At 45.6% G+C, this 14,227-nt stretch overlaps 1 protein-coding gene across 1 annotated transcript in view; it reads left to right on the top strand.

The window, feature by feature from the left end:
• The first annotated feature begins 5,699 nt into the window (after positions 1–5,699).
• LOC139268142 (UDP-N-acetylglucosamine transporter-like) overlaps positions 5,700–14,227 on the top strand; it is a 69,359-nt gene continuing 60,831 nt past the window's right edge. Inside the window, exon 1 of the mRNA XM_070886177.1 lies at positions 5,700–5,986. Coding sequence (XP_070742278.1) covers positions 5,912–5,986 — 75 coding nt within the window. The 5' untranslated portion in view covers positions 5,700–5,911. The remainder of the gene's footprint in view (positions 5,987–14,227) is intronic.

Here is a 14,227-nt window from a genome sequence, read left to right as displayed (position 1 = left end):
TCAGGTTAATATGCTCAAAGTGTGTTTTCCTGGCGCCTGTAGTGGAGTTCTTGGGGAGGAGGATTGCAGCGGATGGCATCAGGCCCACTGATTTGAAGACGGAGGCAATCGAGAACGCACCGAGGCAACAGAACGTGATGGAGCTGCGGTTGTTTCTAGGACTCCTGAACTACTTTGGTAACTTCTTACCGGGTCTCAGCACACTGCTTGAACCACTGCATGTCTTACTGCATAAAGGGGACGAATGGGTTTGGGGCAAAAGCCAAGAAAATGCCTTTGTAAAAGCCAGAAAATTGTTATGCTCAAACAAATTGCTTGTGTTGTATGATCCATGTAAGCGTTAGGTACTAGCATGTGATGCGTTGTCATATGGTGTCGGGTGTGTATTGCAACAAGCTAATGATTTTGGGAAACTGCAACCGATTGCTTTCGCATCCAGGCGTCTGTCTAAGGCTGAGAGAGCCTACAGCATGATTGAGAAAGAAGCGTTAGCGTGTGTCTATGGGATAAAGAAAATGCATCAATATCTGTTTGGGCTAAAATTCGAATTGGAAACTGACCATAAGCCACTCATATCCCTGTTTTCCAAGAGTAAAGGGACGAATACCAATGCATCGGCCTGCATCCAGAGATGGGCGCTCATGTTGTCCGCATACAACTACGCCATCCGCCACAGGCCAGGCACAGAAAACTGCGCCGATGCTCTCAGTAGGCTGCCATTGCCCACCACGGGGGTGGAAGTGGTGCAGCCCACAGATTTAGCCATAGTTATGGAAGCATTTGAGAGTGAGAAATCACCTGTCACTGCCCAGCAGATCAAAACCTGGACGAGCCAGGACCCCTTATTGTCCCTAGTCAAAAACTGTGTGCTTCACAGGAGCTGGTCCAGTGTCCCTGTGGAAATGCAGGAAGAGATAAAACCGTTCCAGCGGTGCAAAGATGAAATGTCTATACAGGCAGACTGCCTTCTGTGGGGCAATCAAGTAGTGATTCCCAAGAAGGGCAGAGACACCTTCATCAATGACCTCCACAGTACCCACCCAGGTATTGTAATAATGAAAGCGATAGCCAGATCCCACGTATGGTGGCCTGGTATCGATGCGGACTTAGAGTCCTGCGTTCACAGATGTAAGAGATGCTCGCAGTTAAGCAATTTACCCAGGGAGGCCCCGCTAGGTTTATGGTCTTGGCCCTCCAAACCGTGGTCTAGGGTACACGTCGACTATGCAGGCCCGTTCTTGGGTAAAATGTTCCTTGTGGTTGTAGACGTGGATTGAATGTGAGATAATGTCAGCAAGCACGTCCGCTGCCACCACTGAAAGCCTACGGGTCATGTTTGCCACACACTGCCTACCCAATGTCCTGGTGAGCGATATCGGGCCATGCTTTACCAGTGCTGAGTTCAAAGAATTCATGACCCGCAACGGGATCAAACATGTCACATCTGCCCCGTTTAAACCAGCATCCAATGGTCAGGCAGAGAGAGCAGTGCAAACCATCAAGCAGGGCTTGAAGAGGGTAACGGAAGGCTCACTGCAGACTCGCCTATCCCGAATCCTGCTTTGCTACCGCACGAGACCCCAATCGCTCACTGGGATCGCACCTGCTGAACTGCTCATGAAAAGAGCACTTAAGACAAGGCTCTCGTTAGTTCACCCCGATCTACATGAACAAGTAGAGAGCAGGCGGCTTCAACAAAATGCATACCATGATAGCGTAAATGTGTCATGCGAGATTGAAATTAATGATCCTGTATTTGTATTGAATTATGGGCAAGGTCCCAAGTGGCTTCCCGGCACTGTCGTGGCCAAAGAGGGGAGCAGGGTGTTTCGGGTCAAACTTTCAAATGGGACTCATTCACTGGAAACACTTGGACCAAATCAAACTCAGATTCACGAACTATCCTGAGCAACCCACCTTGGACCTTACCTTTTTTGAACCCCAACATACACACCAGTGGCAACCGGCACCATGGTTGACCACGAAGCAGAACCCATCATCCACAGCAGCCCAGCAGGACCCACCACACCAGGCAGCCCAGCAAGACCAGCTGCACAGCAGCCCAGCGAGGGCCCAACAATTGATTCAACAATACCAGCTTTCACACCGAGACGATCAACCAGGGCAAGAAGGGCTCCAGTTCGACTCACATTGTAAATAGTTACACTGTTGACTTTGGGGGGAGGAGTGTTGTTATATATGTAAACTTGTATATACTCTGTACAGCCACCAGAGGGCTCATCCCCTGGAGTCCCACGGGATCCCATAATCCCTTGGGAGCACAGCTATTTAAGGAGGCCTCACAGGTTGGAGATGCACTCTGGAGACCTGAAATAAAAGACTACGGTCACACTTTACTTTGAGCTCACAGTGTTCAGTCTGACTCTTTCTCCATACGTAACAGAAACAACAGGAGTGGGATTTGGGTGAGTGGGTGTGTTAGTGGCTATATTATCAATGGCCGATGAGTCTGTCATGGCAGGAAGGTTACTGGAGACACTGCCATATGAATGGGGCGAGGACTGTCAACAATCTCCTTATTACTAGGCTTCTGTGATTCTGTGGGAGGGGGAATGATGCAGTAGAGTCTCTGTACTAAATATGACTGGTTGATGCATCTGAAATTCTGGTGACGACTATAATTACAGAGCATCTTGTGTTGGCAATACCAACAGGAGTTACAAAATCAGAGGAGAAAAGAAAAGTCCAGAACAGCATGATCCAAACATGATCCTTCAGTGGAAATCTTGCTCTCTTAGGCAACCCTCAGAGTCGAAAATGACTTACTTCCACACTAATGAGTTGTCACGTGACTGATGAAACCAGTGCGGTATCTGCAGTGTGTCTCATGTGAGGCAGGTGGTGGTGGACGGGCGGGTGAGGTGCTTGGGTTGTTGTGCACGCCTGCTGTTTGCGCTTGTCTTCCGCGTGCTCCCGGCGAAGAGACTCAGTGTTCAGTGCCTTCCCGGATGCTTCTCCACTTTGGGCCAGGGATTCCCAGGTATCGGTGGGAATGTTGCACTTTTTCAAGAAGGCTTTGAGGGTGTCCTTTAAGCATTTCCTCTGCCCATCTGGAACTCACTTGTCATGTCGGAGCTCTGAGTAGAGCGCTTGTTTGGGAGTTGAGTATCAGGCATGCGGATGATGTGACCCGTCCATCGGAGATGATCGAACATAGTCACTGCTTCGATGCTGGGGATGGTGGCCTGAGCGAGAACACTGATGGTGTGCCTATCCTGCTATTGGATTTGCAGGATCTTGTGGAGGCAGCGTTGGTGGTACTTCTCCAGTGCTTTGAGGTGCCTGCTGTAATCCATGTCTCTGAAGTATATAGGAGGGTGGGTATCGCTACTGCTCTGTAGACCAGGAGCTTGGTGCTGGGTTTGAGATCCTGGTCTTCAAACACACTTCCTCAGGCGACTGAAAGCTGCATTGGCACACTTAAGGCGGTGTTGGACTTTGTCATCAACGTCTGCCCTTGTTGACAGGCTTCTAAGGTATGGAAAGTGGTCCACGCTGTCCAAGGCCTCGTCATGGATCTTGATTATCGGGGGGCAGTACTGTGTGGCAGGGGCAGTTTGGTAGACAACCTTTGTCTTACGGATGTTTAATGCAAGGCCCATACTCTCACAGTTTGGTGAAGATGTTGCCGATGATTTGGAGTTCGACTCTCTGTGCGCAAACGCAAGCGTCATCTGCATACTGTAATTCAATGACAGAGGATGGGACAATCTTGGATCTGGACTGGAGGCGACGGAGATTGAACAGTTTCCCGTTCTGTAGATTAGCTACACTCCAGCGGGAAGCTTATTGAGGGGGAGATGGAGCATTGCAGCAAGGAAGATCGAGAAGAGCGTTGGTGCGGTGACACAGTCTTGCTTGACCCTATTTCGCATGTATATTGGATCTGTGGTGGATTCGTTGGTCAGGAATCATGGCTTGCATGTCATCGTGAAGCAGGTGGAAATATGATTCAGGTGTCAGCCGTGATTCAGTGATAACACTCTCGCAACTGAATCGGAAACTTGTCCTACTCCAGAGATTTGAGCACAACATCTTGACTGACACTCCAATACAGTACTGAGGGAGTGCTGCACTGTTGGATATCCAGATTTTCAAATGAGATGTTAAACTGAGGTCCTGTCTGCCCCCTCAGGTGGACGTCAAAGATTCGATGGCACTATTAAAAAGAGCAGGGGAGTTCTCCCCAGTGTCCAAGCCAATGTTTATCCCTCAACCAACATTATTAAAACAGATAAGAACATAAGAAATGGGCCCCTTGAGCCTGCTCCGCCATTTAATAAGATCATGGATGATCTGATCATGGACTCAGCTCCACTTCCATGCCCGCTCCCCATAACCCTTTATTCCCTTATCTCTCCAAAATCTGTCTATCTCTGAATATATTCAATGACCGAACCTCCTCCGCTCTCTGAGGCAGAGAATTCCATAGATTTACAACCCTCTGAAAAGAAATTCCTCCTCATCTCAGTTTTAAATGGGCGGAAATGAGTGGAAATATCCTCTCTGCATCCACCTTGTCGAGCCCCCTTATATGTTTCAATAAGATCACCCCTCATTCTTCTGATTATCTGGTCATTATCACATTGCTGTTTGTGGGACCTTGCTGTGCACAAATTGGCTGCCTCTGTTTCCTACGTTACAACAGTTTTATAAAAAGTATTTCATTGCTTTGGGACATCCTGAGGTCATACAAGGTTGTAAGCCTTGGATTTTTTTTTAACACTACAATATAGCGCCTGTAATGTAATAAATCGTCTCAAGGTGCTGCACAGGAGTACCATAAGACAAAAATTTGACACCGGGCAACATGAGAAATTAGGGCAAGTGACAAAAAGCTTGGTCAAAGAAGTAGGTTTTAAGCAACGTCTTAAAGGAGGAAAGAGGCGGAGAGGGTTACGCAGGGAATTCCAGAGCTTGGGGCCTAGGCAACAGAAGGCATGGCCACCAATGGTTGAGCGATTATAATGTGGGATGCTCGAGGGCAGAATTTGAGGAGCGCAGATATCTCGAGCGGGGTGGGGGGAATTGTGGGGTTGGAGGAGATTATAGATAGGGAATGGCGAGGCCATAGATTTAAATGAGGATGAAAATTTTGAAATCGAGGCATTGCTTAACCGGGAGTCAATGTAGGTGTGCAAATAGGGGTAATGGGTGAACGGTTACAGTTAGCATACAGGCACCCGAGTTTTGGATGACCCCAAGTTTATGTAGGGTAGAATATGGGAAGCCAGCCAGAAGTGCGTTGGAATAATCAAGTCTAGAGGTAACTGAGGCATGCATGAGGGCTTCAGCTGTGAATGAGCTGAGACAAGGGCAGAGACGGGCAAACTTACGGATCATGGAAAGAGGCGGTTGTAGTTATGCTGCGGATGTGTGGTCAGAAGCTCATTTTCAGGGTGAAATATGATACCAAGGTGGCTCAGCCTCAGACAAATGTTAAGGAGAGGGATGGAGTCAGTGGCAGGGGAACGGAGTTTGTGGTGGGGAACGCAATCAATGGGTTTGGTGTTCCCAATATATAAATTGAAGTTGTTCAGGCAGGCAAGATTTCAAATTAATTTTATGAAAATCTGCAAAGGTAACTTGCTAACTAACTCCCTGGGGGTTATACTGCTGCAGTTGTGTGATGCATGTTCTCGCGAGAATAAACCAGGAAATCTCGCTGTAGGGGATCAGCGGCCATTGCACTGGAAGGATTTTTCAGGTAATCGGAGAGATCAGAGTGAAACGTGGGATTTCCCTACCGGCGCGGACATTCTGACCAATGCAGCCTGTAAATTACCGAGAAGTTTGCGGCCAGAAGTTTGAACTCCGATCGGCGAAATAAACTGCACATTGCGGTGGACGTGCGCATGCGCACTGGCGTCTACCCCGAACGATAGAATTAATGGTTTCTTGCATTTCACATCAAGGTGTGCGTCCACTCGATTGCTCAGAACAACTGGAATTCGTTCATTTAAAGGTAAAAACCCACTGCGTTTACCAGTCGCCCTTTGTGACTGTACTGCCACAATTAAGTTAACCTTTCATCTGTCAGCTGGAATTTAAATAAATTAAGATTTTAAACAGATTGCTAGGCCAAGGAAGCACAAATATTTTGTGGGATAGTGAACATCTGTCACGACTCCAGGAGTTGCTAGCGGCTCGGAGGAAAAAATAAATAAAGGGCTGCACCACAGAGCGAAACCAGCCATTGAAGCCTAGAATTATACAGCGCCTTTCACGACCACTTGATTTTTCAAAGTGCTTTATAGCCAATGAAGTACTTTTGGTGTGCAGTCACTGTTGTAATGTGGGAAACGCGCCAGCCAATTTACACAAAGCAAGCTCCCACAAACAACAATGTAATAATGACCAGGTAATCTGTTTTTGTTATGTTGATTGAGAGATAAATATTGGCCAGGACACCGGGGATAACTCCCCTGCTCTTCCTCAAGAGCATGTCAGTCTAGATTTATGTGCTGAAATTCCTGGAGTGGGACTTGAACCCACAACCTTCTGACTCAGGCAAGTGTGTCATCCACTGAGCCACAGCTGACATCTAGTGTCAGATTGTTACTTGCTTATAGAACAAGAATAGATAATGGGGGTTAAAAAGAAATGTGTGTTTGTTTTGGGGGCATAGTAGTTTTGACTTTTTTGAGGAGCAAAGACTTTATATTTAGCTATTGGATCAACCTTAGTACCATACTCCATTTAAATATTTGCCCATACAATTTTAAATGCTCAAATCTTTGATATGTTTTGCTGTGAAAATTGTATACAATGGCAGATGGTATTTTTCTGTGTCAAATTTTGACATTCATCCTGCTAATGCAAAGGCAGATGACATTCTTGGGAAGCAAAACTATTAACCTAGTAAATTTCTTTGTGTCGCCTTATACATGTGTAGTTTTATTGATCCAGGTATTGAAGCGTTAAGGGCTTGCATAGCTCCTTTCACTGTAATTGGTTGGAAAGTCTTTCTTTATTCAAAGTTCCTGAAAGAAAATTGTAAGGGATTTACTTGAGATTACAGCAATTGTGTTGCTGTGGTAGTACCTAAATATCTAATTAAGCTATTGAAATTATGTGTTCATATCATACTCTCATTCTCAGAGTCTCAGATTATGTTTGCAATAGAGTATGTCTAAATACTGTGGCAATATGAAACCATTTTTTGCTTAAAATCGTAATCAGTTTAATATAAATATAAATTGGAAGCAAACCAAGCTACATACAGAAATGGTTTAACTAATACACAGTATGTCACATTACTAGTTAAGGATTATTTTTTGCTGCCCTGCTGCAAGAATCGAAAATGTTTCTCTTTCTAAAACTATCAAAAATGTGACCTCTGATGCGTTTTTACTTGTTTTATCAGACCGTGTAGCATTTTTTTTATCTGTACACAGCCTTCATGGCTTTGTTTGTTCAGCTTCTTTGCTTCAAAAATTCTGTGGTGATACATCACGTTGGCTTACTTGTAAACTGGGCATTCTGCATGTCTTGTACTTTTTCATGACTTCAAGTCAATAAAGAAAGCATGATTTACAAATTTTCAAACTAGTTATGTAACTTGGTTTTAGCACAAATGTATAGATTTGCCTCGCAGCAGACTTGTATTGCTGTGTAACGTACATCTGTAATGTCTTACCTTTTTGTAAAATCATAACATAGTGGAGCACAGAATGAGGCCATTCGGCCCATCGAGTCTGAGCCGGCTTTTTCGAAGAACAATTTAAATAGTCCCCCCTTCTTTCCCCATATCCCTGCAATTTTTTTCTCCTTCAAGTATTTATCCAATTCACTTGAACGGTAGCATCGTGGTTATGTTACTGGACTAGTCATCTCGATGCCTGGATTAATGATCTGGCGACATGAGTTCAAATCCCACCACGACAACTGGGGAATTTAAATTCAGTTAATTAAATAAATCTGGAATAAAAAGCTAGTAACAGTAATGGTGACCATGAAACAACCGGATTGTTGTAATGTCCTTCAGGGAAAGTTATCTGCTGTATTTACCTGGTCTGGCCTATATGTGATTCCAGACTCAGCAATGTGGTTCATTCTTAACTACCCTCTGAAATGGCCTAGCACGCCATTGTAACCAACCGCTACAAAGAAGTATACTACTTCACCACAAACAATGCAGCAGTTCAAGAACCACCAATTTCTCGAGGGCAGTGAATACTGGCCTTGCCAGCGACGTACACATCCCATGAACGAATAAATAAAATGAAAAGTTCCCATTTGAAGCCTGCTTTTGAATCTGTATCCCCACTTTAAAACAGTGCATTCCAAATCCTAACCACTCATTGTGTAAAAAAAAAAAATTTTCCTCATGTCACCTCTGGTTCTTTTGCCAATCACCTTAACTCTGTGCCCTCTGGTTATCGACCATTCAGCCATTGGAAACAGTTTCTCTTCTTTTACTCTATCTAAACCCTTCATGATTTTAAACACCTCTATCAAATCTCTTCTTGGCCTTCTCTGCTCTAAGGAGAACAACTCCAGCTTCTCCAGTTTATCCAGGTAACTAATCCCTCATCCCTGGAATCATTCTAGTAAATCTTTTCTGTACCCTCTCCAAAGCCTTCACGTTCTTCCTAAACCGTGGTGCCCAGATTTGGACACAATGCTCCAGCTGGGGCCGAACTCGTGTTTTATAAAGGTTCATCATAACTTGCTTGCTTTTGTACTCTATGCCTCTATTTATAAAACCCAGGACCCCATGTGCTTTATTAACCTGTCCTGCCACCTTTACAGATCACCCCCAGGTCCCTCCTTGCACCCATTTTAAATTTGTATAATTTAGCATGTATTGTCTCTCCTTATTCTTTTAAATGTGTTTTACCAAAAAGTGTCATGCATGCTCAGTTCAAAAAAAAAAATCACAATTGCGCAAATAAACAGCTATCTGTTAAAACTACCAATGTGGACAAATCAAAAGTAGCAAAATGGTGAGGGCTGAATAACAGTAGACCAAGCAATCAAATCTAATTTTTTTTCAAAGCTACCATTCATAAAGCAGCAATAACTCAAATGACCAAGTCACAGAGAAAAAAAAATCTTTTCACTATTTTCAGCTGTTTTCTTCCGTCTTCACTCAGAATTCTATATAGCTAGATGTAACATAACAAAGTTATACAATTCTGAAAAAAAGTAACCTGTAGTGCGCGCACAATTGTCTGCACTAAAAATGTCTCTGTTAAAAATGTCTGCAATTAGTTTTCCTCACTGTCCTGGGGATGGTGTTTAGAAATTTCAGATGGGCCTTGTGTGCTGGGGATTCCAGTTGTTATGGACAAATTATGTATGACAGAGAGAGGTGTCACAGAGATATAGTCACCATTACTACTTTCCTGACTCCGCTCCTCGGTGTAGATACTCTTAGTAGGGTACAGTTTCATTGTGCAATGTGCTAGTGGCCATTCTTTGTGCTGGCCAGGCAATAAGTGTCAGTGGGCCATTCGATTGCAGAGGGCATCAGCACCAATCCCAATCTGACTTTACCCAGCATCTTATCCATGCACTTCCATCAGGAGGGGGAGCTGTGACTAATTTTTTTTTTCCAGTCCTCCCTAACTCAGCAATGCTGATGTCAATTGTAGGTCCCCACTGCTTCTTTGGATCAGATTAACCGCATCATCTCTATCAAGAATTGAATCTGAAAGCTTTCCTGTTCTGTAAGGTTCAGTATGTACATTTAGTAAGTGAATCACTGAGGATTAGATTCCAGAAGTTCTTCAAATGGTTCTAGCTGCTTCGAGAACTGATTGAGGCCCTATAATTTGCATTGTAGAAACACAAGATTGAGTCTTATTGATAGATTGATATCCTAATCGGAGCTCCTGTGGCATTGCTTGACGGTCTGGAGCTTGGTTGTGATGTTTAGCTAATAATCTGGCCTATTTCTTTAAGGCCACTGCTTCAGTACTCCCTGTGGGAATCCAGGTCCTTGTAGTTAGAGGTTTGTAAATTCCCAATAAATGCTCCAAGTCAATGGCTGGCTTACTTCCTATTTTTTTTCACGATTCTTTTGCATCTGATATCCCGTATGTGTGCTAGATACAAGTTTATCGTATGTACAAATCTTCTGCAGCTCTGCTCATGATCAGTCAGAATTTGCTGCTTTTTGATGACAGGAGAGTTGTGTGCTATTATGTAATGTGCAATATGGCAGTTAAAGTGGTCATTAGTACTAGATTGTCTTTGAGCTCCAGAATGACACTGGAGTAGCAAGAGGATTATACCTGCGGAGAGGAAGGAACAATATTTCTTGAGGTAGGATCAAACCACATTTGACGATGGATGGCTAGGCTGGTTACACACTGTGTTTAATCCTATCCTCTGATTTGAAGTTGTGAAGCTGAGTGTTGTGTCTGTGAGAAAGTGAGAGAACTGGTAGGGGAATTTAGGGCATCAGGCTCCATCTGCTGCCATGTGCTACCATCCCTGGCTTTTCATTCCTCCATTTTCCAAGTCACAGGAAGGAACATAATAAAGAAAGAAAGACTTCCATTTTATTAAGCTTTCACGACCACCGGATGTCTCGTAAAGTGCTTTACAGCCAACAAAGTACTTTTTGGAGTGTAATCACTGTTGTAATGTAGGAAACGCGGCAACCAATTGCGCACAACAAGCTCCCACAAACAGCAATGTGATAAGGACCAGATAATCTGTTTTTTGTTTTTTTGACGTTCTACCGCGATGCACAAACTTGTGACAATGTCGCCATCATCTTTCTGCACCGTTACCAACTCTCCTTCTTAGAGCATATCCTCGAACTCTCTACACTTCAAATAGCTTCTGGACGCCACTCGCCGGCTTTGGATAGCGGTTCATCGATGCTCCGTGCTGGCCCCATCCTGTTCATGTCGGCTTTGTCCTGCCATGGGACCTCTGACTTTGACCCTGGTCTCCCTACTATTGTATCCCATTAATTACTACATTTAAACAGGCCTATGTAACCTGAGCTTTTCCCGTGTTTATTCGTGTGCACACTTTGGCTGCCATTCTGGAGCCGAGCCATTCAATACTGTTCCACTTTTTGCCCCTCTTTCCTTTTCTCTTGATCCCTCCTTGACCGTTCTCTCCTGTCATCATGCCTCCTTTCAAATCTCCTCTCTCTGATACTCTGCCCTCTCAAATCACTACTCCAATCCTTCAGTACTCTTCGACCTTCCTAATCTTCTGCCGGCTTCCCAGGCTTGACTCCTAGATAAACCTACAACTTCACTCTGTGTCTCTCTTGGCATCCTACGAAGAGCTCATTGAGGCAATCGTCGCTGCCCCAAGCAGCAATCCCAACTGTACCATCCTACTTTCTCGCCGACCTTCCCACCCGATGCACCCACTGGAGGCTAATCTTGCCAAGCTGCTTACCATTGAACTCACCCACCCCACCCCAGCATTGACCCTGTGGATGCTGGTAGTGGGGTAGCCATCACCGACCCTCTCCACATCTCCCTCCAGAACGTCTGTTCGATTGCGAACAAGGGTCTTCCCATCCATGAGCTTATTGTGGATGATGGCATCGACATCATGGCCCTGATGGAAACTTGGTTGAGGGGCGATGACACCTGACCCTTAAATAAAGCCCCCCCCCGCCCTGGCTATAGCTTCCACCACTTGCCCCGCTCAGATTGCCGTGGTGGCGGTATGGCTCTCATCACCAAATCACACCTTGGTCTGTCTCCCTACCCCGCTGGCACTTTCCCCTCGTTTGAGCATCTCGCCTTATTCCATCCCTCTCACCTCTCATTCTGAATTCTCGTTCTCTACCACCCAAGCACCATAAAAATTTTATTACCGATATTTCTTCACTACTTTCCTCCCTCTGCCTCTGCAACAAACAACTTTTCAACCTCGGTGATTTCAACCTCCATCTCAATTCATCATGCTCTCTCTCTGAGTTCACTAGCCTCCTATCCTCCCTTAATCTCTCCCTCCATGTAAACCCCCCAACCACTCCCTCAACCTTGCCATTCCCTGTGGCCTCGCTACTCTCATCGTGTCTATTGCAGATAAGGCCATCTCTGACCACTTCCTTGTATCGCTCTCCACCCACATCCCCCTCCCACCCTCCACCCCCCGCCCCCCCCAAATTCTACCTCCTTCTGTGCCCGCCCCTGGAAAGAAACTCTGTCCCGACTCTCTCACAACTTCCAACTATCCAGCCTTTGGCCCTCCATTCACCGTGAAATTTCTGCAGCTACCGATCTGCTCAACCATGCCCTCACCACGACCTGTGATGCCCTAAACCCTGTTAAAACAATTATTCTCTCTCACCCTGGCCAGTCCCCTGGTACAGCCCTGATCTTCGTTCCCTTAAGTGCAAGGGACGCAGACTTGAACGGATATAGCGGACAACTGGCTTAGCCATTCACCGCCAAATCTGGCTGGGTCACATAAAGCATTATTGGGTCCTGCTCTCATCTGCCAAAATTGCTCACTATTCCAGAATCATTCTGGAATGTAAAGACAAACCCCAGCCCTCTCTCCCCAGTCTCCACCCTCGTCTCTGACAATAAGCGTGAGAAGCTCATGGACTTCTTTGAATCTAAGATTGAGACCATCCATTCGGCCACCTCTGCCTCTTCCCTTCCTTCCCTTAGCCTACTGGGCCAAACTTCCTCTAAGGATCCCCCCTGCCATAGCTCTGACTTCACTTCTTTCTCCAGTTTCTCTCCAATCTCCCCTCACGTCCTTTCCGAGCTCATCGTGTCCATGAGACCCATTTCCTGCTTCCTTGACCCTATTCCCACCACATTACTGACCACTCAACTTCTTTTTCTGGCTCCCATGTTAGATGACATTGTTAACGGTTCTCTCTCCTCAGCTACTGTCCCCCTCTCCCTGAAATCTGCCGTCATCACCCCTCTCAATAAATCGACACCTCTGTCCTTGCAAACTACCGCCCCATCTCCAACCTTTGTGACTACGACAAAAGCAAACTATCCTTCCTCATCCTTCTTGACTTGTCTACAGCCTTTGACACGGTTGACCATTCTCCTTCTCCAACTCCTCTCCACCGTCGTCCAGCTGGGTGGGACTGCACTTGTCTGGTTGCATTCTTTTCTATCTAATCGTAGCCAGAGAATTACCTGCAATGGATTCTCTTCCCGCCTCCGCATTTACATCTGGTGTCACCCAAGGATCTATACTTGGCCCCCTCCTATTTGTCAACTACATGTTGCCCCTTGGCAACATCAGCCAAAAACACAATGTCAGTTTCCACATGTACGCTGATGACACCCAGCTCTACCTCACTACCACTTCTCTCGACCCCTCCTCGGCCTTTAAATTGTCAGATTGCTTGACCAAAAGCAAAATGCTGCGGATGCTGCAATCTGGAATAAAAACAGAAAATGCTGGAAATCTCAGCAGGTCAGGCAGCATCTGTGGAGAGAAAGCAGAGTTAATGTTTCGGGTCGATGACCCTTCGTCAAACTGGAGTGTTCAGAAAGAACAGATTCTTAACCAGCACTGAAAGGAGGAGGGGAAGAAAGAACAAAAGGGAAGGTCTGTGATTGGTTGGAAGACAGGAGAGATAAAAGGGATGATGGCCCAAATTCAAATAGTAATGGCAAGAGTTAGAAAAACATTAATCAAGATGGGGTGTGAATGGCAAGATAATGACCAACTGCCATTAGAGAAGAGGAGAAAAAAAGAAACAGACTCCGAGGTGGGGTGGGGGAGGTGAAAGGGAGCCAAAGATTGGCAGCGGTTATGCTCTGAAATTTTTGAACTCTATGTTGAGTCCAGAAAGCTGTAAAGTAACTAAACGAAAGATGAGGTGCTGTTCCTCGAGCTTGTATTGAGCTTCGTTGGGACAGTGCAGGTGACTGCGGACGGAGAGGTCAGAGTGGGAATGGATTGGAGAATTAAAGTGACAGGCGAGCGGAAGCTCAGGTTCACATTTGTGGACTGAGCAGAAGTGCTCTGCAAAGCTTGTCTGATACCCAGTTCTGGATGAGCAGAAATTTTCTCCGATTGAATATTGGGAAGACCGAACCCATTGTTTTCAGTCCCCGCCACTGACTCCATCCCTCTCCCCAACTTCTGTCTGAGGCTGAACCACACTGTTCGCAACCTTGGTGTCATATTTGGCCCTTAAACGAGCTTTCGACCACATATCTACAGCATAACTAAGACTACCTATTTCCACCTCCGTAGCATCGCCCATCTCCACCCTTGCTTCAGCTCATCCGCTGCT

This window comes from Pristiophorus japonicus, chromosome 8 (genome assembly GCF_044704955.1).
Source record: "Pristiophorus japonicus isolate sPriJap1 chromosome 8, sPriJap1.hap1, whole genome shotgun sequence".
NCBI lineage: Eukaryota > Metazoa > Chordata > Chondrichthyes > Pristiophoridae > Pristiophorus > Pristiophorus japonicus.
The sequence above is the reverse complement of the archived record's forward strand: the minus strand, read 5'-3'. Positions and strand labels throughout refer to the sequence as shown.